The sequence below is a fragment of the Stegodyphus dumicola genome, chromosome 10 (genome assembly GCF_044657685.1).
Source record: "Stegodyphus dumicola isolate Sdum_Otavi_A_Nest chromosome 10, ASM4465768v1".
Classification (NCBI taxonomy): domain Eukaryota; kingdom Metazoa; phylum Arthropoda; class Arachnida; order Araneae; family Eresidae; genus Stegodyphus; species Stegodyphus dumicola.
This window is the reverse complement of record NC_140777.1, coordinates 103,029,568-103,055,655: the sequence shown is the minus strand read 5'-3', so window position 1 is coordinate 103,055,655 and position 26,088 is coordinate 103,029,568. Positions and strand designations below refer to the sequence as shown.

General features: G+C 31.5%; 1 protein-coding gene across 1 annotated transcript in view; it reads right to left on the bottom strand.

The window, feature by feature from the left end:
- Positions 1-16,100: 16,100 nt before the first annotated feature.
- Positions 16,101-26,088, bottom strand: part of sky (GTPase-activating protein skywalker) — an 80,336-nt gene continuing 70,348 nt past the window's right edge. Inside the window, exon 12 of the mRNA XM_035374439.2 lies at positions 16,101-24,236. Within this exon, the coding sequence (XP_035230330.1) occupies positions 24,101-24,236 (136 nt within the window). The 3' untranslated portion in view covers positions 16,101-24,100. The remainder of the gene's footprint in view (positions 24,237-26,088) is intronic.

Genomic DNA, 26,088 nt, shown 5'->3' with positions numbered 1-26,088 from the left:
AGTCCTTCATGGTGTTGCAATTTTCACAAACGTGAGTGTAGTTAACAATTCCAATCTAAGAATTCCGAAGTTGAGTCGTTTACTCGCCAACTTCTCCTAACTTACCGAGCCTCACGGACTGGAGGAAACGGCGTTCGCCAAAGTCCTCACCTCCTTTCTTCTTGCTCAAAAGCAAGATTGCTACAGATTGCTCAGAAATGTAATGCGGAAGGTTACTGAGCAATAAACTAAGCGATTATTTAAAAGCAATTAACAAAGTCTTTATGAATATTTTCCCTTCTTTTTAATATGATTGATTTAAACAAACATGATTTAAAATAATGAGAATTTTAATTACAAATATTTAATATTTTTATGGAATTTCACTAGCTGAGCGCCGCCTGAGATAACCACTGACCTGACTTTGTTGTAAAAGTCTTACAGTGTTAATAGTCATCCTGGCAGAAGGGAATATTTCCTCCGTGTAAAAATATAAATATTACATGGGCATACAAGGCATAGATATGTTAATTTCAAACATTGTCTTGTACAAGTACATGTGATAGTTACATAGAGTCATGGCAGTTATGTGTACATTTAAACATTATCTGAATTCATATTTACAATACTTTTACTGAGATAATCAAAGTAAACTTGTAATTCATTTACACATTGACTGGATTTTCAATATCATTTAAACTGCTTTACAATATTATTTTTATCAAGTATATACAAACTGGATAGTAATATGCTAACATTACAATAGTTTTGCTCTTACAGTCCTGTTACTATTCTACGGTGCGATCTATTTCTCTAGTGTTGATTTTCAGCTGTTGTAGTATTTTGAATTGCTATTAAAATTATGCTGCGAAGATACAATTCTCAAGGGAGGGGGAGAATTTCTTAGTACCTTGCTGAGCATAGCCTGATCAGCTCCTCTATTTTAGTTTTCGTCTGCTTGTTGTCGCAGGTATTTTCCGCCCATTGCGGCCAATATTCACTGCTTGGTATTTTTAAATGCAGTTTATCGGTTTGTGGGCAGTTGAAGAGGAAGTGATCTGCATCACCTACCGCACCATATTCACACAATTCTGATGCTCGTTTGTCGAATCTCTTAAGATAATGTGGGAAGGGACCATGGCCAGTATAGAATTGAATTTGTGCTCCGCTGTATGTGTTAAATGAGCATGTAACTTTCGGCAAGAACTTGTAGGTTCTCCTCCCTGTGCTTTCCCCTTCCCATCTTTTCTGCCATTCTTGTAAAAGGCTATTGAGCGTGATTTTTTTAAATAGGACTGCGGGACACTTACTGCGTTTTCTAGTCTACTGGAGTCATTGGCGGCAGATTTCGCAAGCACGTCCGCCGCTTCGTTGTCAGAAATACCCACATGAGCTGGAACCCAGATCAGGATAGGTCTGTCATCTGGTGCGATACTTAGAAGAATTTTCTGAATATCTTGCACCAAAGGACTCCTTGTCTTGTGCCCTCGGATGGACTCCAAACTTGAGACAGAGTCGCTATATATGCTGACCTTTATTCCTAATTGATGGCTGCTTTTAATGCAAAAAACTCTGCCTGAAAGACGGTATTTGTCTGCCAGTCGTCTTTCCCACGTTTTAACCACTTCTCCTTCTTGGAGTACGTAGTAGGCGCAGGCTGTGCCTTTTTCCGTCTTTGAGCCATCTGTATAAATAGCTAATGCTTTCTCATTTGGCGGGGTGTGTTGCATGTATATTGTGTGCGATAAATGCGTATCTGCAGGGTGTCCAAGCATTATCGGCTTGCGCTTCTCATAGTCTGTATGGTAGAATGTCTTATGCCACAGGAGAGACGTTATTTTCCAGGCGCAATGTCCTTACTAATAGTGATTCTCTCTCCACTAGAAGGTCGAGTGGAGGGATACCCGCCAGCACTAGCAGTGCCGCAGTTGGGAATGTTCTATAACCTTTGCATATGATCAAAAGTTGAATTCTTTGTATAGTGAGAAGCTGCCTCCTCATATAGGCAGTAAGCTTCCTTCCCCGTATGGCAGCCCCATATAATATGATATTTTCTGAGATTGTTCTGTACTAGCGAATTTCACTAGGAGTCATTAAAATCATTATACACTTTTTCGTTTTTATTATAACAATTTTAGACAGCTGGCTGTGCAAGGAGTTAGTTTTTATAGAAACAATATAGTGAATATAAAAACATATATGGCAGCCTCTAACATTCTATCAGAAATTATGAAGATATGCTGTTTTTAAATATTTTACGATTTTGCCATTGAATTGAATTTGAATTTATAATAATTTGAAGTGGCAAGAGCGTTCTATTAAATAAATAAAGTTAACACTACACAGCTAACATAAAAAGACAACAAAATGTTTTGTTAGTAATTTACTATAAGAATACAGAATTTTGATATGATGAACTGAGAAAAGAATGGAAAAAATTATAAAAACGTATGCTAACAATTAACTATTCAATCGGAAATTCTAAATATATGCTGCTACAACTTTCAAACTATTTTGTGATTTTGTTGTTGAGCAGTATGTGGAACTGTATGTAAGTGCGAAGGAAACGATGCTGAATAATAATTAAAAAGCTTTAAAAAAAAGTTAGCAGAGGGAGTGCAAGAGTAGATTGGGAGACTGCGTGTTCAGCGAAAAAAGTAAAACAGCCTTAACGAAACTTTTTGGTTTGGTGACCGTTAAAATCTGAAATCTTTCAGACATTTTTCTTTTAAATTTTTTCCGTTTTCGTACTTTTTTTAGAACGATTCGAAGTCTTTTATAATGGTTTGGTCTAACGTCGCTGCTGTATGCGCGTATCTATATGATGCTCTCGATTAGGACATGGACAAATCGGTTGCAATAATGAGGCACTCTTTACGGACAAGAATATGTAAGCTCATCAAGCTTACATGTTCACATAAGCTGCTGAAGGAAGAAAAGCCAACATGTGTTAGATGCAAATCTGATCATCTGGGTTTCTTTTAAAGGTTTCTGAATGTATCCCAACTTCCGAAGAAGTCGATTTCCTCCAGTAAAATGGCAGATGAGCCAGCCGCTAGCGAATATCCAAAGATGGATCCATTTGTTCATGCACCAGATGAAATGACCATAGATAAGTCCGGTAACTGATTCTGAATTCAATAACCATCATTCATATTACTAATAAAAACGACAGGACCCATCTTCACTAGAGAAGCTGAAAATTGTACTTTTCCTGGCCGAAATTGTCAAAAAAAAAAAAAAAAAAAAAAAAAAAAAAATGAATTAATTTTCTCAAATTTGTTTCAGAGCTGAAAGATGATCTGTGAGGAGATCTCTCGTGATTAGCCTTTTTCTCACCCATTTCATAATTTTCTCCTTCGCCTAAACATTTCGCACTTCAGATTCCTCAGCGCCATCGCAGAGGCAAGGTGTTTTACTTCTGTTCACGTGTCATTTTTTCTTACCAAAGGAACATTACGTTTAGATTTTTCATTTGCCAGGCTTACATAGGATTACGTAGGGAATCTGCCGAGTAGGGAAAGAAATTATTTTGATGAGCATTAGAATAACAACATCGAAATACCCTGTATTCATGGATTCCAGCTTTGTTTCCATTATCCCCTTAAATGATTCAAAAGTTTCATATCAAGGGACCGCAGAACGGATTATGTGGCAAGTCAGTGGGATATTTCTTCATCTATCTCCTGGCAACCAATTTCTAGTAACACATTATGTTATCTTTCTGCGTCTCCTTGTCCATAATGGTGACTGAAAATGAAGCAGAATTTGATTTTGATTTTCTTGATTACGGCAAATCCCTTGATCTGCTCAAGGGGAGGGATGCATTTGTTGAGGGCATTTTAAGGAAAACTGGCTCGTATGCTTTGCACATGCAGAAAACCACGAAAATGCCCATGCAATCTGCCTGTTCGCAGGATTCGAACCTTGGACCGAACTACCAGTGTTCGGCGACTATACCGCTCGAAAGCTGGTGGGTCAAAATTAAGAAAAGAGCGGGCGCTTGTAGAGAGAATATCCATAGGCAGCTAATCTCTAGGTGATTGCTTCACGCAAATGAGAATGATAAGAAGTTCGAAAGAGGCAAATTTTATTTTCGGTCCCATTTCACATATTGTGCTCTTTGCCATAAATGTTAACACCTGAAAACGAGTGGATGTTTGACTGCTAAATCCGAATGAGAACGGATAATAGCGGAAGTTTCTTTCAGAAATATTTGATATTTGGTTGAATGAACAACTTGAAATGAAAGTCGGGTTTTGCGGATCATTTCTTTGTTTGACATTCAGACTATCGTTTACGCGTATAGCAAGCTATAATTACATTTGATTGCTATTCTCGTGCTTTTTAGTCCGTCGTTGCAGACTATTCTTGTAATATTACACAATTGAAATTCAGACTCGTATGCGGGCTTTAATAATAACTGACAAGAAAAAAAAAAGAGCAGAATGCTGCACTCACAGATTTCGCAAAAATTCCGCGTAATAAATAAAAGACATCAGAATTAATATATTCATAAATGTCTAATGCTAATCCTTGAAATAAGGAAGAAAAGTCAAAGTAAAAATTCTAAGCAAGCAAGACAATATTCTAAAATTAGTTAACAATTCGTTCTTAGGCGAGATGCAAATAGAGGCAAATTTCTTAGTAGACGCAGTTATCATACATGCAAGATCGTAGGAAGGAATTCAAGGACAACTAATATCGCCCAGAAAATAAAGACCACATTCATTTGTATTGTTGCTTGCGTACGACAGGTTCCTAAAGATTAATGCATACAGCTCCGGTGATAGGCTGATAAAATTTCTTTTATGAAATGGAACACTTCAGAGCTCTGGAACTTCCACAAAAATGATCGTACAACTCTTCACAATATCACAGAGTACAATCAGTAGTTCAAACTACTAAGAACGTTAAACACAACGCAATGCAAAGCTTATGTAAAGAGCGCAGTGAACCCGGAGATATCTGAGTATTCCGTTTCACGCTGAGGTAACAACTCGCAACAAAAACAACTGAAGGCAGATGCTCTCTCAAAGCCTTATATAGTTTTCACCCGGCCGCCGACATTTTTCTAGTTCTTTCGGTTTTTCGAAATTACTGAAAGGCATACTAGAGCCTGATACGGTTACAGCTAATATAGTGACCAATTATATTTTATTCAAATGTAGTACCTATTACGAAAATACGGGGACCAGACCAAAATGTCGCCAAATTTCGCGCCTTTTGACGATTTCTAGTCAAATTAGGCGACAAAAATTAGTCGCAAAACCACTACCAGCTTGGCGATATAGCCAATTAGCAAGATAGCCATTTCCTGAATGTTTAATAGATTTGCTCCTGGATTCTTACTTTTTTGGCAAACGTCGCTTCTTTAGATTTCCATATTACATTATACAAAAGAAATACAGCAATTTCGCATATAATTTCACTAAAATTGTCCGTTTATGTACAAAATTCGTAACAGTATTGAACAAAAATTGTAATAGGAATTGAATCAAAATTGTGAAGTAAACCAATGCTCACAATTCTTATAAGTTGATCCAAAAAGTGTGTGATCCAAAAAACTATATGTGAAATAGAAAATTCTTCACTCACCTTTACTTGAATCTTCTCGATTGAACAATACCGAACAAATTTACATGATGGTATTTTCACATGATCTCCGCATTTTGCCATCATTGTCCAAACATTTTTTAAACCTGTTCCATGTAGCCTGCAAAGCACGGGTGCACATGCCTGGTGATATAATGTCTAGGGTATTGCATTTCTTTCATGCATATCTGAGCATTTAATTTCGTTGCATAAACACACTTTTTGGCCATTCTACATAACCAAAAATGACATGATGTGAGGTTAGGCGAACGGAGTGTCCTTTCAGGGGACTTTTTTATCCGATTCGGCTTCGCTGAAAATTTTCAATGAGCCAGGTACGGAAATCCCCAGCAAAGTGCGTAGAAGTTTTACGTTAGAAGGTATGTAGAGGTATTAAAAACACATATATTACAAAACCCATATTTACTTATATTGTCATACACTAAACACACTGTATAATACATTACAACATATATAAAATGATATTATCGCAACAAAATATTGTGTTTTAACCCAATGCGGATGACCACTGCCAATTCGCATCGGACAGGAACTCGCTAAATAGGACGGCTGCCGCGAATGCATAAATCTTTTACGTTAAAAAATATGCACTTTTCCACGTAGAGCGTTTGTGTGCCAATAACACCAAGCATTCCTCGCCCATTACATATATTTTTTAGTTTCCTGATTTTTGAAATACAGGGTGATTCCAAATTCATGAAACAACTTGGAAGGGAGGTACAGAACAAAGATACGAATAATATTCAAATAGGAAACACAGGTCGCAATCCATTTATTTAGTCATAAATACAAGGTGGTCTCACTTCAACTGAAACATGATATTTACAAGAACTGTTCAAAATTCCCATCACCAAAGGTGACACATGCTTTACAGCGTCAGTGGAGAGACTGACGTACACTGGCCAAAATTCCAGGTATTTCACATACATATGGAGCAGCTACTGATATTCGAGCAACGAGATTTTCAGCTGAGGCAACTGGAGTCGCATAAATAATAACGAGATTTTCAGCAACTGGATTCAGATGTTTTCAGAAAAGTAATCGCGGCTCGATAAATCGGGAAATCGGGGTGGCCAAGTGATTGGTCGACTATGGCCTATCCATCAGTCTCTAAAAACGGCATTCAGGTAAGTGTTAACATCAGTTCTGAAATGGGCTGGCGCGCCATCATGCTGGAACCACATTCGTTTACGAATGGACATCCGAATATCTTGCAACAGCTCTGAAATTAAGAAAATTCAGATAACGCTGACGACTGAGTCGCTACGGCAGTAGGTATGGGCTAATTGAAAACTCGTGGACTATACTCACCCATACATTCTCACTGAGTCTTTGCTGAGATGCATGCAGTCTCGTTGTGTTTGAATTCTCAGTTGCCCACACATGAGAACTGTACGCATTAAATACACCCTCCCGGAAGGGCTGTAAGCAGTTTTCGTTTAACACACTCCAAATGTTGACTTGAGTCTATCAGCCACAATGTTCAAGAAGCTTTCTTCAAACCTTTGGATTGCTTGCAGTTCGTCGTCGACTGCCATCCTATCTGGTGACGTGGAAAGAACCTGTTTCACAAAGTTGACGATGTAACCGCTGAAACATTCTGAGATTCGGCAGTCGTATACCCGGAAACCATGTGTGATACATTCGTAAAGCAGCTCCAGCGTTACTGTTTGCACGGCCGTACATGTAGATGCATGTCTGCTTTTTCGGCATTCATAAAAGCCTCCCATCACTGATGACAGCACAGTAATGAATTGCGTCTTCCCCTACTGAGATGCGCACCTACTGCCCTCTACCGGCAACATTGTTTTTTATGCATATTACTAATATGCAAATGTGTTTCTTGACGTAGAGTGAAGCAAGATCGTTTTAAATGAGGGATAAAATTTTCGGTGGGTGCTGGTCTTTGTATGAAGCTATTCATATGAGATGTTATGTGATCTCAATCTCATTTTAAAGTTTTCAAATTATAAATATATTTTAAGTTGTACTGATGGCTAAATAAATGGATTGCGATCTGAGTTTCCCATATGACTATTATTCGTGGCTTTGTTCTGTACCTACCCTCTAAGTTTGTACCATTAATTTGGAATCACTCTGTATGATTTATTCACTTCATTTTACTTTTTTAAAATTATTTTTATTTTTCCTTCTTTCTTTCTTTCTCTCTCTTTCTTAATTTTTTTTAAATCAAAATGTTTCTAAATGCAAACAATAATTTTCCTCTCTTTTCCAAATTGCTGTGGTTAGACCTTCTGTCTGGGACATGTGTTAGTTTTCTTCGATTTATTTATTATTATTATTACTTACATTTTTTTCTTTCGTTATTTTTGAGAAAATATTTTTCCCTTATAGTAAAGAATGTTAAATATTGAATTAGATATATGATAAATATGAAAAATCGTGGACTTTATTTTTGAATGAAATGGCAAAGTAAATGAAGATTACTCTACAGTTAACAACTTCAGTGAAGGCCGATCGCCAGTTATAAAAGATGTCTTTCATCAGCCCTTGGCTTAGAGCTTCAGGATTAAATTCTTGCATTACATCATGTGAGTTAAGTTTCATATGCTAATATATAATACTGACATTAAATAAATGCATTTCAGTTTTCACAAGCATTGTTAAAACCGCTGAATATCGCATGTGTTATACTGCAGAATTATCGTGAGCGAGAAGGACACTTTATCTTCTGTAACGAGTTTCGGTTCAAGTTTTAGACCTTTTAAATTAAGAAAAAAAAAAAAAAAAAAACTAGAGGGGGAAAAAGGAATGTTACGCGAAAGAGGATAAATATGTACTCAACTTTAATACTAATTTTGTAACTTGTTATTAATGTTAAACATATCGGTACTACTTGATTTTCACGGTCTCTTTTATCAAAACAGCGCCAAGATTATCGCAAGTTTAATTTACTCACATATAGTTTGTAGCTGCTATATCACAGAGATTGCTTTTAATATAGTATCAAAAGGCATATCTTTCCCAGAGGATTTCTGCTTCATGAATTCTGAAGGATACGTCTCTAGATAATGCCGAACAGTACCTTTTTGCTTTTTGTTTCGTCATTTAACAAGGTGCCTACAGTCTTTCCATATTTTATTGCGATCTTCCGTTGTTAGATCAACAAAATTAAACACATAAACTTGCTGCAACCAGCCTTTTCTAACTCGTCTGTTTTAAAGGCTCGCCAACAATCTGGATATATTGTCGATCCTTCCACTAAGTGATCTTCAATCGCTGATGCTTTGTTTCCCGATTTGAAACCTGAATTAAAATACTTGCCACTTTCACGGCATTAACCCGTCGAATATTCCCTGTTGTGGAAGTACCCTGCCAGCGGTGCTTTTTCGTCACACGAACAAATGCTTTTCAATCTCAATTACTTTTCTAGGCCCACCTGTTCGTCCTTTAGGTTGTCTAAGCAAATCTAGTGAACAAACTTCTCTCATAAAATTGCTGCACTCAACCGTTGTATTTTGACACAGATCTGTTTATCGCACCACTTAAGAGACGTTAGTTCCTTTTTCCAACAGTAGATGAAACGCAGCACTGTGAGGAATGGCATTCTGGAACCAATAAACCAGTTGCCGGATCAAATGCCCTTGTTGTTGTTGTTATTGTCGTTATTGTTTACAACTTTTCACGTTGCACCTCCACATACTTCCCTCTAAATATCATTTCATTTCGTGGTCATTTATGCGTATTCAATTGCGAGGTAATATATTGTTGCGTGCGTATGGGTTCGTTACAGATTGAATGCACAGAGATCCAATGATAGGCTGATAAAGTTTATTTTAACAAAAGAAGCACTTCAGAGATCTGGAACTTTAAACAAAAATACTCCTATAAATCTTCACAGCATCACACAGTACGATCAGTAGTCACACTTCAAACTACTAAGAATGCTAAACGCAAGCAATGCAAAGTGCAACTAAAGAGCGAAGCTAAACCGGAGAAGTACTTGAAACTCAATGCTGAGCTGACAGCTAACAACAGCTGAAAGCAGAAGCTCTTTCCGGTTTTATATAGTTTTCACTCGGCCGCTGAGATATTTCTAGTGATTTCTGCTCCTCGAAATTACTGGAAAGCAATATGAGGGTCGAATTAAGGTTACAGTTAATATAGTGATCAATTACATTTATTCAACTACAATACTTATTACAGTGATACAGGGACCGGATAAAAATGTCGCCAAATAGTCGCTGAGTTGGGCGACTTGCCCCTACATTCTTACTTTCCGGCAAAGCTTGTCCCTCTAGATTTTTCATGTTACAGTACACGGAAAAATACAACAATTTCACATATATCTGCTTTAAAATCATCTATCTATGTATAGAATTCGTAACAATATCTTTTTTCTGCGAAAACGATACGGCATTTTCCTCACTCCCCGGTTAATTAAAAATTGTTAGGAATTTTTTAGTGTTTAAATTGGAAAAAAAAAAAAAAAAAAAAAAAGACTACTACGATATTATGTTGTTCCTCATCGGTAAACAGAAGTGGAAAGTGAAAGTACCGTTTTTTTGATAACTGAAAAAAGACTAACAATGTCACGCGTTTCGAAAGGATATCACGACAGATAAATGATATCAAGCAGTTTAAAACGAAATTGCCGATTTTTGCGTAAATGCTTAAACTGAAGAAAGACTATTACGATTTCACGCGACTTATATAATTTTGCGGTTTATTGAAAATCAATACAACATAGTGTTCGTCTTCGTGGCCTTTACATTTTGTGGATTACTTGTTTTTGAACATCTAATTCAATATATTTGCGATACTCTGACCCCAGGAAGAAAAGGTAGGCTCAATTTTGATACTTCTTATAAAATAAAAATACCTTTCCTTTAAAGAAATGAAAAATTAATAATTTATTAACAACAATTATTAATTTTCTGAAATCATTCAACTTCAAAAATAAGAATAAGGAAAACTTTATGCTCACAATAAATCAGTCAGTCCTAAACAAAGTAAATATCATTCAACATTTCCAAACCGTGATTTCTTAGGGCTTTGTATAAATTGAGCGGCAAAATTACGCAATCCTTAAGCAAACTGTTTTCTATATAGTGTTAACAATTTTTTCAATCTTCTTGTGTTTTAACTTCTGCATGATTATAAAATTAAATGACGTTGCCGCTAGTCTTTAAGAACTGGAAGTACATCTGCACTGAAATTTGGATCGAGAAAGAGCTCTTTGTTTTCCTCAGACGAGACTTATTATCGGTTCTCCAAATCTTTTTGTAATTCCTTATAAATAAGATTATAAGGAAATCAATCTGAATTTTTTTCCAATTTCATCGACAATGAAAATAGGCATTTTGTGTCCCTGAAAGGACGCTGTATTTAGGATCACAGAATATTTTAAACGTTAAATGTTTAGTGTTGTTGGAAACTCCTTATAACTGCCAAGAATATTATTTATTCCTTTTTTGTTTGTTGTTACTCGCTGTTCATCCGATTCAACGTTTTCCATCCCGTTTCATCGTAATTGGGATTTCAGAATGTTTGGCTTCTTTTCCAGAGTGAAAATATTTTTAATTTGTTTTGCTGGCATACATGTTTGTCTTCTGAAAGTCAACATCAAAATGAAAGAAGCTACTTAGATATTCAAATAATGGCGCAGAAATTGGTCAATAAGTACAGAGAGTGAAGTCAATTAAATGCCGTCACATATCAGCATTTCGCTTCACAATAACTTCACCTGTATTCTTTCACTGCTAAATTTTTCGGGATGGTATAGGTAAAAGTTTTTCTGTTTCTCTTCAAAAGCTCTTTAATAATATAGAGAGACTGAGAGTCATGAAATCAATATCCTAAGTGAACTTCCACAAGACAAAAACAGGAGGCGCGAACGGGATGAACGTTAATCACGTCGGAAAAACAAACCCAAAAAGTGTTTTATGACGTAAGCATGTGAAGATCATGGACCTTAAGAAATAGACTTAAACCAAACGGGTTTTCTCCCTCGTCTGAGGCGTTGCCGGCTGTCACCTTGATCACATCCTGAGGAGTAGGGACGAATTGCAGAAATTTAACAGTGGTTGCTCATTGCAGCGTGTATAATTGTCAAGAAAAGCTGGTTGTAGCGCCTCATTTCACAAATTAGAATTTCTACGTATTTTTATTTTTGAAATTGAGATTGATTTTTAAAAATTTAGCATATTTATCAAGCATAATTAACGTTCCAAATAATTATAAAGCTATTGCATGCTTTCAGGGCTGGATATTTTTTTAGCTTTTCCTATGCTGTAAGAAAATTTGTAACTACTTCTTTTAGAAAATTAAATTTTAAATCTGAACTAACAGAAAATTTCAAAAAACAATTTTCTCTTGCAATTTTTATGCTTTTTATTGGTGTAAATAAGTAAAAAATACTAAAATATTTAAAAACGAATTTTTGAAAGTTTTGTTTAAAATTCTATGAGTAGTATAGCACAATTTCTATAAAGGAATATTATTTTAATTATATTTCCTAATATATCATAGTGATAAGCACGTTTGAAATCTTAATTTTTATACATTTATATTTAATAGTAAAATTGTATTTAGCCGTAATAATTAATTTTGCTTATTGTATTTATAGTGATTATTTTATTAATTTATTTTTAGTTCTTCATAAGATTTTTTTAATTTAATTTATTAACCCAAAGCGGCGGTAGCCTAGAAAAGCTGTTAATTTCGAAGCGGCATTTTGCGCTTTTTACTATAAGTGTCCGTGTTCCTTGCAAATTGTTGTTACCAAATATGATCGCCCTGTATTATATGTAAAGAAATTAAATAATGTAGAATCTGCATGAATACATGTATGTTTCTTGCACTGTGACAAAAACGACGGTATCTAGAGCCACCAAATTTTGAATAATGTAATCCTCCACCTGAACATGGGCATCTGGACGCCCGAATTTCGAATTTTTTTTAATCTATTTCATATTTTGTAAAACGAATTTTTAATCAACAAACTCAACGATTTCAAAGCGAGCAATGGTAACACTGTACGGAAAATGACATTTTTATCTCCAGTGCGGAAATTCTAAAGATATTCTGTTTTCAAATATATGTGGTTTACGGGCGAAGAGCATGATATTCAGTAAATATAGGTAACACCCAAAACTTTAGTTCCTTTTGGGCGTAATATAAAATCTGAGTGCTTCTAGATTTTATTTTATCTTTTTTTTTCCCCCTTCATTACGCTCAGAAAATTTTATGCTCCGAATTTTATGAATTATTAAAATAACTAACCCACTTTAATGTTAATAATCATGTAATAAAATAAATATGATCGTTTTCTAATGTTATTATAGTTTGGAAAATCACTGCCTGAAAATGTTCATTAAATTAAAAAAAAAATTTTATCAGATCTTGTTTAATTTTACCTTATTTATTTCAAAGCATCAAGTACTATCAATATTATTTAATTTTACTTAATTTTTACGCAAAATTACGTTAATAAATTTTGTGCTTAGAGTTTTTAGCGTTTTACCAAAGTAAAGATGTTTGTGTACAAGAACTACGCGTGAAAAAAAATGCGCTAAATGCAGTAAAAAGTGCTTTAATGAGATATATTAAATTCTATTTGGAAAAAACTGTGGCTTTCATAATCTCATCATTATACAACGTATCACATTTAATAATTAAAAAGAGTTATGTGATACAAACGCCTTATGTTTCAGTGTTAAAGTAAACCTGATCGTCCCTACGTTTTCTTGCCGACATGTTGGTGACACGCGCCCCGCCCACTGGGTTAGTCTATCTCTTATAAGGTCCATGGTGAAGATCACAAATTGTACCTTAGGGACAGAATAAGTGGCGTAGCCTTTTACTGACGTAGAAATTGCGAAAGAATACTTTATAAATGCTTCTAATGTATTATTTGATAAATTTAGTAATAAAAACCAAGTAATTGCGCAAACTAAAAGTAGGCAACTTTGAGGATTTGCAGCATTAAGGGCATTAAAAATATTGCAAAAAAACATTTCTGATCATATTTTAGATTTAAAAATTTACATATTTTAGTTTGGCTTTTGATTCATCATCTACATTTCAACAAATCACAGTGCTCCGTTTTGTTAAATTCTGTAGTGATGTTAGGTAGACAATGTATTTTATTTCATTTTGTTGTAGACAATGTATTTCATTTCATTTTGTTTTCAATGTATTAGCTTATTTCGTGGCCGTGTTATACACAAATTTTTATATACCCCATTTTTAGCCATATTGCTTTCCACAGGTTCGAGTATAGAAGACAACGCATTTTTATTTCGAAGTTCACGTTCCCTCAGATACCTTTCCTTTTCAGCGCAAGCACTTAGTCTTGTTAAATTCTGTAGCGAGGAGAATTAAATTCACGAAGATTTTTTAAAATTTCTTCCTATGAAGAATCAAACTAGAAACTATGATTATTAGTATATTTGTAGAAGACAATTGTATAATATATATATAGAAATTAGCTTGTGATCCCAAACAATACCCGAAAATGGATTTGTTTCCTTAAAAATATGATTTCACAAATCCCTTACCGTTTCATAGTATCATTCACCAAGAAAAATTGGCAACACGTTTCTTTCATCCAGAATTAACGCCGTGGCGAAAACTGCAATTAATGCAACGAATTTTCTTCATTCACGCGAATTGAATAATGAGAAATTTAAAAACGTGTTGCAAAAAATAGCGGTTTAAAATAGCAAAAAATTATAGCAGTGTACTTTTGCATACCCTGATAGGATGATTAAACAAAGGAAAAGTTGCGGAGCTTTTTTGTTTATGCCAAGAAATTATTTCATGTTTTAGATGAAACATTAAAATTTATAGCGAACTTTAAAATTATGAATGATGTCTTTCTGTGCGACATCACAGAAAATCTTAATGTTCTTATTCACAGGGTGAAAACATAAAGGTATTTTCTCGTCATCCCCAGGTTTCAACTTTCCGTAAAATTGATGTGTTTTTGGCATATTTTCGAGTATATGTAGAACAATAGCTAGCTACGAATGCGCTGCCCACAACCTTATTTGAATACATGCTGATTTACAGTCTTTATTTTTAACCTAACGGTAGCCACCTGCTGTAAAAATGTAAATATTAACCTTAAAATTTCTTTCTAATAAACTAGTTCTATTTTTTCTTATATTACTTATGATCACAATACTACCTACCAGCCTCAGTCTATATATGCATATATTAGTCTATATATACTATATACTAATATACGCGAACAGCTTCTATAGAAATCAGTTTGATGTATTAACAGTAGCATATAGCGATAATAAACAATTTTTTTTTTTTTTTTAAATAGTACAGGTTTGTCCCAATGTGAAAAATCACATTAACTTTTAAATAAAGATTTGGAAACACGAAGGTTCATTTTTTATTTTTATACTAACCTATGAGATATTTTATATCATATCACATCCCACATAATATACTGAATATATGCATAATGACTCAAAATAAAAAAAGACTTAGATGGTCATATTAAAAAGATGTAAGAATGCTACAAATTTGTATGCCAACACAAGAAAAAGCACTTCCTTATTAAAGTAGCCACTGCACTTTTTCATCAAAATTAACAAATTTAAATAACCAACCTTGTAATGCGTAAGTTTCATACATCATACATGTGGGGCCGTTTTAGGTTGAAAAATTATCCGAAAAAATTTTTAAATGTAAGAGATACTAATTCACAGTCGAAATTATTATTTGATTCGCAAATAGTAAGATATGTTATGCTCCCCTCCCATCAATTTTTAAAAAAGGGTCAGTTTGTGAACTCCCTTTACAACTTTTCCATGATTTTTAATATTTTACTGCTTTAACCCGAACCTTCTAGTTTTAATAACATTCGTATTAACATATCATAAGCAACAAGTCAAACTACAAATTTTAATTACAAATGTATGTTTAAATGTTGGGTATTTAAGAAGTAATTGGATTATGATTTTTACGTAATTATTCTAGATGCCCTATCAGTATGGTAATCAATGAAAGTAGTTCCGACATTGAAAAGCTAGATTTTTAATTCCATCTATGGTATAGGTGTTTATGTTTATAGGGTTTATGCAAAATAAATACTTAAAATCCACCAATTCGAAAGCTTTTTAAAAAGGTTTTTACTGGGGACACAGGACATTCTTGGTCAAAAGTGAAAAAAAAGCTAGGCTAGATTGCACTGTCACCTCAGTTGTTCAAGGTGCCAATACACTTTACACTGTGATAATACTGTACAATACATCTTACACACTGGTATAGATGCAATCCATCCATTACTAATTATAAAGCTTATCCCTTTTTTTAACCACTGGATCTCAATATAAGCAATAATAGCATCAACAACATAATTATTATGTTATATGAATCTCCAGGAATATACATCTCTTGTTTGATGTATGTAAAATATTGCAAAAGCACCCAAAATATTGCATTTAGGAGAAGAAAATGAAAGGAATGTAGATTCATGGTTTTAGTATAGTGATAACACTATATTTAAAATTCAAACAAATACCTGCTTTTGAAGACGTTTATTCTAGCCATATATATCACTGTCACACATATTTGGGAGAAAACTGAGAATTGCTTATCTGCATTTCATCAAAGTCATACATAGCAATATACGCACCACTAATTTAAACATCACAATAATATATAATATCATATAGTTTTTAAATATCAAATACAAAATTTTCCATTTATGTGATGGATCAAATATTGCTTTCATTCATTCTCAGAATCAGTAAGCACTCAAAATAAACATATAACAAGCATGAACTTAAAAAACATACAGTCAATAATAATCAAAGAATATTACTTGTTCCATAGCTCTATCTATCATAAAATTAAATATCTTTATATTTCTATATATATACACACATTAACAGATGAAAAAAAAAAACGTGATAAATAACATGCATGTATCTTAGAAGTTGTTTTTGACATAAATATAATAATTTTTATATGATACATTAAATCAACAATGAACAATGTGTCTAATAACAGCATGTTTTGCTATTTACATCATGAGAAAAATATTAACCCATTATCATAATTGCATTTTTCAGCAGATAATAAAATATGCGATAAGGTATACAAAATTGAGCCATAAACCTTGAAATTTGCTGAGAAAGATGAACAAAAACATTATTAAAACTGGAATACATTAATATGAAAATTAAGTTATAAATTTAAAAAGAGAAAAAGGAGAGAAAAGACAATGGATTGTAAAATTTTGGTTGCTTTACACCAGGGCATCTTAAACTTTCTGAGTCGCGACCCCTTTTTATTATTGAGATTTTTTTTGCGGCCCCCAGGACCCCATAATATTTACAAAAATTTTGTAGGACCTCATAAGCATTGCGCAAATCCAACACACGCGTGAGTGAAACTGTCAATTTTTTTTCACTTGTACTGTTATATATTGCAGTTTCAGGTAATTAACTTTAATATTTAATTTTAAAACATAAAACAATGAGAAAATTCTAAATAAGTAAATGACAGCATCATGTACAAAGCAAGTAAAATGAACATTTATATTATGAAAAGAACGTATCGAAACATTGTCGTTTGTTCTTTGTTTGTATTGTCTTATCTTTATCTAGTTTCAGATACACTGTGTAAAAATATTTGGTAATTGTAAAATTATTATAATAAGTTAAAGAAATATCAAAACTGCTAAAAGTTTTGGCAACCCCCTGCTGCAGATGGGGTTCATGACCTACAGTTTAAGAAACTCTGCTTTACACAAAGTTATATGATGATCTTGACAGTTTTCATACATTGCTTCGATTAAATACATTTGAAGACAATGTACTTTCAAAATGGAGTCTAGAAAACAAAATTAGCCTAAAAGTATGTATGTTTTTAAAATCACATTAGGACTTTCGAATCTGAAATACTGCTAGATATATTATATATATACATATTTTTTTTACAGAAATAAAAAAAGTATTTTTAGATAATTTTTTAACTGCATATCATAGGGCTCATTTTTTCAGAAACATTTGCAAAAATGTATCTAGTTCTTAATTTAATACAATTTAAATGTTTTGAAACGTCAGAATAATATTCTGCTCTTTAAACGTTTTTTATATCACAAATTTTCTTGTAATTAATACATTAATATTTCTTCATTTAGAGAGGTAAAAATAGTTAACTGTGAATTAAATGGATATTTGGTACTAACTAGAAAAGGGGAGAACTATCCCAAGAAAAAAATTATTAAAAGTTTCTATATCCCTAAACTAAAAACAAATTTAAATGTTTAGTGGAAAAGTCATGATCAATAAAACTACACATTTTTAAGCACAGACACTTTACATGAATTTGATAATTATAAAATATTACTTGTTTACACACATCTTCAGAATTATTCAAAAACACCTTTAAAAAATTTAAAGTTTCAAATACTTTTAGAAATGGGATCACATGGGAATTTTATTTATTTTGCTAGCTTTTCTAAAGTAAACTAACCAACTAAATAAAAGACGGGAAATTTTTACAGTAAGTTTAGTTTGAGTTAATCATTGCAGATGTATTTTTGGAGCTCAAATGTCATGATTCAGTATTTTACACTCAAAATTGCATACACATGATTCAATTATTATGCTAGTTCATGAAAGTTCAGAACTACTCACAAATAATAATTTTAAACTCTCATTAAAACATATTTATGGTAGGATGGTAAAATTAATAATTTCCAATATTTCTATAGAATCTTGCAGTATTTCTAGTAAATCTTTGGTTACTTTAAAAACTTAAATAAAATAATAAGCTCTGAAGTACTGGTTCTCCCTCTTAAAGAAAAAATATAACACTGTATCAAGATGATAAAGATAAAACTACATAATTTTTCATATAAACAGATAATTCTTAAATACAGGTATATGTATATATTTAACAAACCAATACCGATGCATACCAGACTAGTTTTGCAAATATCAGTGTCATGGACAATTAATCTCTATATGTTGATGGCAATCATTTACATTTATAATAAATAGCATTTATTTAGGTTCAGATACAAACAAAAATTAAATCCCAGCATTAAGACATACAGTACATGAATAAAACACACACACCACATTTAATCTATAATAAATTAAAAAAAATATATAGTACAAAGATAATCTACAGTTGATAAATAGGCCTTAAATATATTTGTTGTTATTTATATCACAGATATTTTACAAATTACTGAACAAAAAAATACTTATAGATGATATATAATGACAAAAAAATTCAATTAATCTCATTTGTTAAAAAAAGCATTTTTTTTTAAAGGCAGCAAAGCATTTTCATCTACTATGAATAATTGTTAAAATTACACTTAATGTACTAGTTTTACTATACACACATTTTTATATACACTTATCGTGGAAAACTTTCTTAATTGAAATGAGAAAAAAAATATATACATAATATGTATAAGATGACAGGGAGGAGTTTAATTTCTTAATTCTAAATATGAGAGCCTAAGAAAATGAATTTAATCTAATTTTGTTAATTTTAACGCATTTAAAAGCATAATAATATGTAACTCTTTTCTTATTTTTCAGAACTTTAAAAAAATAACCTAAGCAAATACAATTATTAAAAAGAAATCTGTTATACATTTTGTTTTAAAACTTGGCAAAACTCAATCTTAAAATGAACCAAACTTTGCCAATTTAAATTTTTCGTGAAATCAGATCATGTCAGGATATTTTTATTGTCTAATTAAATAAATAAATAAAATTCATACAAATTTTTATTAATTCGTGTGAATTTAATTAATTTTTATTAATTAATTCATGTGAAGTTGAAATATTACTTTGGATTATAAACTGAACTTCACTCAAGAAGACACAGAAGGCGAAACATGATCAGATTTCAATAATTGTTGGTGATTTTATCAAAGAAGGGCTAAATACCCTTTGAAAAGTCAGTCTTTTTCCATGGAATCAACAATAATAATTATCTTTTAAGTATAATAATATCTTTAAAAGAACAATATATCAACAATAATAATAATCTTTAAAAAGCTTTCATACTTAATCTTTAACTAACACTTCTATCTTACAAAAGTATTTTAACTGTAATAGTTTTTTTTTTCCTTCATTTTCTGAAGGGATAGTTTCTCTGTTAATAATCTAATTAATCTTAGATACATTAGTGCTAGAATTTATCTTTGAAAGTCTATTTTTTCATTTTTTACTTCAAGTGTTTTGTATATCTATATATCATACAATTGTACACTGCAAGCAACAATCCGATATTGATATTTCTTTCTTCGTCAAGGGTCAACATTTTACACGATGTATGATGGTTACATTTTAAATGCATACACATGAGCGACATTTCAGCAGACACATTTTATGACACAGGAGATACAAACAAAAGGTTTCAATGAAATATAATTCAACTGAAGAAAATTTGAGAAAATGTAATATTTCTACACAATTGGCATTCCTAAAAATGTTCAGCTACTGCTTCTCATTTGCACAACATTTAAACAATTAAAATGAATGCTTCCCGTTGCAAGTAAAACTGTCCAAAATTATGATATTCTGAAAATGTGGGACTAAATCTTTCCTTAGACACAGCAATAACATTTATATTAAAGATATGAAACAATCAGAACATTCAAAAGAATACTGCTTCCTTAAAAAAAGCTCATATCAGTCCATCTCTTGAAATACATTACACTATGTTCTAGCATGCTAACTGCCACAGTAATATAGGTACATGAAATTTCATCAGAAGCCATTCTAATACAAAGAAAGATCTTCAGAAATTACATTTCCTAGCATGACGAATTCTTGCTATGTTGAAATTTCTCATTAGCTTCTTGCAATTATCTGAATATTCAGAATCATCTGTGTGAGGGACATATTCTTCTTTGTTTAAAAAACTGGATTTATTTAGACACATGTCTGATAAATATTTTGAAAGTTTTTTTTTTCCCCATCTGGTAATGGTTTTCTTGTGCCCTTATCTTGCTTGTTTAGGATGGGAAGACCCTGGTAAATTGTCATTTAAACTACTCATAGCATGGTGAAATTTTGGGAAAACAAATGAAAAAAATGTAAAACCAAAAACAAAAAAGTTATATTTACAGCATTTACTGTCACGCCTATAACAATTATACACATAGAACCCACAATATCAACCAACATAAAAATAACATATTAACATATACCTCAATGCATATAATTGGCAGTGAACATGCTTCAATAAATGTCAAGCACAGGTGGAATTTCTTCAAATTTTTAAATTAAGCACGCTTATTTTACATCTATCACTTCCAATTACCTCAGCCTTTTCTTTAATACCTTACTTTACCTATAACATACTATATGATAATCTCCTATTGATCAAGTCTGTACAATATAAATTTTACAAATTAGTCATATAATAGTCATAAATAAATAATTTTGTTTTTCTAAAATTAATGTTCCTAATGTAAAAAAATGAAGGGGGGAGACACTTTTGAGCAGTTGAAAATTATTTTTAGAAACAAAAGGTTAATCAATTTAATATATTTCTAACAACAGAATCTAAATTCTTTCTAAAAGAGAATTTTCTTAATTTCAATAACTGGTTTTAATATATTTTTGATATTTTTATTTAGAAAAGCAGCAATAAATAAAATCAGAATATCAAATATGTAAAATTACAATTTTTTTTTTTTTTTAAATTTTTTTTTAAGATTTGCCAAATATGAAACTCTGATTTATTCCTGACAACAATATTATACTAATAATACAATATCTAAAATTGTAAATTATACATTTAAATGATACTACTCAATATTTACAAAAAGATATCACAAGTACTAAAAATAAAATTAAAAATAACACAATATTCAAGTTATTATTTAACTCAATGTAGCCAATTTCTGTATGCTTGATAGCCAGTTTAAACTATTATCTTAGAGCCACAAGCCATGCAGTATGTTATATTTAGAAAACATTTTGAATATATCTTTGATTAATATAATTCAAAACTCTTATAATTTTAATTCCAAACAATCTTTGAATGAAAATAATAAGATAGCAGAAACAATAATAATAAACTTTGCTAATTTTGTTACAGATCTCATGTGTCTTGCAGACCACCAGTTGATTATCACTGATCTAACTCAATTATTTTGTAAGAATAATACAGCAGGAGAGTAATAATATAACAGTTTTAATATTTCCTTACAAATACATGCATTTTCATTCAATATCACACATCTTTATTACATAGTAAAATGCATTTTAATGTACTTATTTTGTGACTATACAGATACTACATGAAAATGCATGTTTGTCAGATATTGGAATATACAGAATTCAAAATGACTTCATTTGTGACTTTCAAAATAATGAAGAAAATGATAATTTGCTCACTCAAACTATAAAAACATATACTAGTTAACTAAGTATAACTTAACAGTTATATGGCACATAACTAGGAACTTATGAAATGCAGACTCAAAGAAGTCTGCATTTGTATAACATGAAATAGTACAAGAGGACTATGTTACAAATTCCCATATTTTTCATTTTGGCAAAAATGGCATATAAACGTGAAATTCCATGATTTAAGAATACTCCTAAAAGAGTATACTGTACATTTTGTTTAATATCAGTACTTCATCATAAAAAAAAGTTATATAATTTTAAAATTGAGCTTAGAAATACTTACATAAAATGTTTCACATGAAAAATAAAACTCAAACACTTAAAGTAGAAAACAAAAATCTTTCTGAAATGCTAACATATAACAGGAAAATTTTACCTGACTCTATGGACATTTTCAAACCGTTGAAAAACTGAACTTTTACATGAACTTTAACAATTTATATTAATGTAATGGTGACACTTCTTGCTACTTGACAATTTTTATAAATTAATGGTAACACTTCTTGCTAACCTGCTAGTTATTTGATTTTACCTTGTCAGCAGGTTTACAATAAAAGAGAACAAAACTTTTGAGTACTGATATGGGTTCTGCCTTTGCAGAAATAAGTTGATCATATACAATTTTTTCCAATAAACCAAGCTCTGGGATGTGAAAAAAAAACTTTTCTAAAATAGGAATTTTTTGTATGTTTATCAAAATTAATTATAATATTCAAACTAAGCTTAGTAGCTTCTAACACCTTTAAATGATGTGGCTAATAAAATCGAAGCTGGATTAACTATTAAGCAAAATAAGCATGTTCTTAGGGCATCAATGAAACGGGTCACCATAGAAAGGTGTTTAGGGATTCAGGATTTACCACAAAAATTTCACACTAGCAGTTTTACAATGGAATGTATGGTGCAGCTAAACCAAGATCAAAAGAGAAGGAATGTGGCAAAATTAGTGTAAATATGAGTGGAGGCATGAAAATCTTCTAAGACTTTAACCTGGCCCTGACTACACTCAGTATTTCGTAATGCTTGCCAGGTTTTTCGGGTGTTCGAATCTTTTTGTAGTTTAATGGAATTTATTCCTTATCTTCTGTAATTTTTAAAAGAGGTCAAAACTGTCATAGTTGTTTTCATTGTAAATTCTTCCCAAATTATGAGAAAATCAGCACAAAATACTAATATTCTTATTAAAAGTATTTTAAATTGTGCTCAGGCCTCACCTCGACTTTTTTCCTAAGCAGCAAAAAATTACAAATCACATAACACACTAAAACAATCTGTTAATACTTCTGGAACAAGAAAAGCTTTTTAAGAAATGAAGAAGCCATTAATTAAAGGCAAATGGATATCCAATACATAGAACATCTGAAAACCTTAAAAAAGTGCAAATGATAAGTAGATTAAAATAACACAACTCAAAGAATGGATAAGTATCACATCAATAATTAATGAGTATCACATAAAGAAACTAAACAATAAATAGAAAAATAAAACTCACTAAAAATCAGTAATCAAACTGATATATAACAGAATGAATTAATCATATCTTAAAAGTTCAGAATTTTTCACTATTTCCAAATGTCCATATAAGTAGGTAGATTCTGGAACAGATTTTTACCTTATTTAGTATTATCAAAGTATTTAAATACTTATTTTAGTTCAAATCTAATCACAGCAAATAATAATACAACTAATACAAAAAAAAAAAAAAAAAAAAAAAAACGAATTAAAATTTGATATCTTAAAATTTATAATAACAATATTTAAACAAGGTAACAAACATTATATCAATTACATTGAGATGATTGCACATGATCATCTTCCCAGTGCAAATGATAAATATGTTATGAGGGAAAATGTCATGGGTTTTTAAAAAAAATCATATAAAATACCTTATTTTATTAAATACTTAGATATTTCATTTTCATTAAAATACAAAAAATATATAATATTTAATACACAATATGTCAAAGAAAATTAAAAAGAAATTGTGTGAAATACCTAATACTATTACTTTTTTTTTTTTTTTTTTTCCAATTATCAACTACTGAGTATAAAATAATGGTCAACAAAATACTTATTTAAAGGAAAAAAGCCTCCTTTAACCCTAAGAATGTTTATCTGAAATATCATTTAAAAGCAATAACTTCAACAATTTTGCACTGAAAATCTTTTTGAGAACATAAAGGATTATTATCAAAGGTATCACAACGATCAGTTCTCCCATGCAATAGCTGATCATCAAGCAGAAGTCCTTGGCCATTCCTAAAAGTATATTTAAACAACATAAAATGTAATGTTTGTAGTTTGAAAAAACATTACATTTTTTATAGAAAACTTAATACACAAACATTTCTAATTATAAAAATAAAAAAACAATTTATATTTTTAAGAAACCTTTAAGAAAAAAAAAAAAAAAAAAGAAAAAAGAAAGAATGATAAAAATTATGTAGCATATTCTGCAAATGTAGTGAGCACAAATTCAGATCAAATTTTACAAAAACCGTTCCCTAAAATCTACTAATGATAGCACATAGCAAACCCTTTGTAGTAATTCAATGAAAATGGTATTTTACATTGGATCTTTTAGTTTTGATTTTGAAAGAAACGTTGTTTACTTATTCTTTAACTCTCTCAGTGCTAGGGATGGAAAATTCCATATAGAAGGGTGACTTTCGTATTCATTACACATGAAAATTTCTACCAGCTTTTAATGTATCCAATTCTGAGTTGGATGTAGACTGGAAGAAAAGGAATCAAGGTCCGAAGTGAGAGAGTCGTTTCTTAATTATAGTCAAGAAAATACCATTTATTCATGACATTTTCAGGAATTTTAAAATTTCAGGGACAAAACCTGTAATGCTTGGAGCATTAAAAACTTATCTTTGACCTGCATAAAATGGATAAACAGAAAAAGTTTATTTCAGTCATTCAATCCAGATATTTAAAAAATCTCGTTTGTTTATAATTTAAAAAAAAAATATCTTAGACATGGAATAAGTGGCAAACAAGAATGGCTTTATTTCAATCACTCAACCCAGGTATTTAAAATCTTCTAGTAACTTTAAATGAAGTTCACTCTATTTGACATTTAGAATTCAGCATTAAGTTTATTTCCTTTAGTTAACATATCAAAATTAAAATTATTTTGTGTGCTTGTACAACTGAGCTAAAGCTTAATTTTTATTCTATTCAATTAATTTTGAAAGTGCAAACTAGTTCCCCCCTATACCCACTGCAGGATAAGAAAAATCAATTGCATAAGCATGTAAAGTACTATAGTCCAGATCTAAGCAGTATCTGCCATGATGTTCTTCAAATGCATGATTAAATTACATGCTACTTTCTAAAAAAGTATAAAAATTAACATTTTGTGCATATGTAAATGAAAAAAAGCTAAAAAATCATTAATTTAAGGCAAAGGAATAGTTATTTAAATAAATGGGAACAAAGGTTGCTGTACTGCATGTGATATATTAGGACCAAAATGCCATAAAGATTAAATTCAAGAAACACTGAAAACTAATTAAAATTTGATATTTTAAAATATAAATTGGCAACCATAATTAGCATAAAATGCAATCCTGCAGTCATGCTACAAATGTCTTAAAAACGGGCATGCCAGACCTATGTGTCAATTCCCAAGCAGCAATAATTCAATTTAATATGAGATAGCCAGAGCAGAAAGCATGTGCTGAATGCACCATCAGCATGATGAAATGTGTTAGTGGGAATAAAGGGGAACAAAAGGTTGCTGTACTGCATGCGATATATTAGACCAAAATGCCATAAAGATAAAATTCAAGAAACACTGAAAACTAATTAAAATTTGATATTTTAAAACGTATAGTAACAATACCTTAACAAGGTGTAAGCACATTATCAGTTACACTGAGATGATGATATACGCTGATCTTCTCAGTGAAAATGATAAATACTATGAGGGAACATGTCACAGGTTTAAAAAGGAATCAAGGTACAAAGAGAACTTGTTTGTTGCAATCCGCAAGACAATCCGTTGTTGTGTGAGAGCCGAATGTGCATTGATAGACTGTGGAATCATTACCAAAGGGGTCAAAACCCCAGGTAGAAGACATGGGACTAGACGCTGGATGAT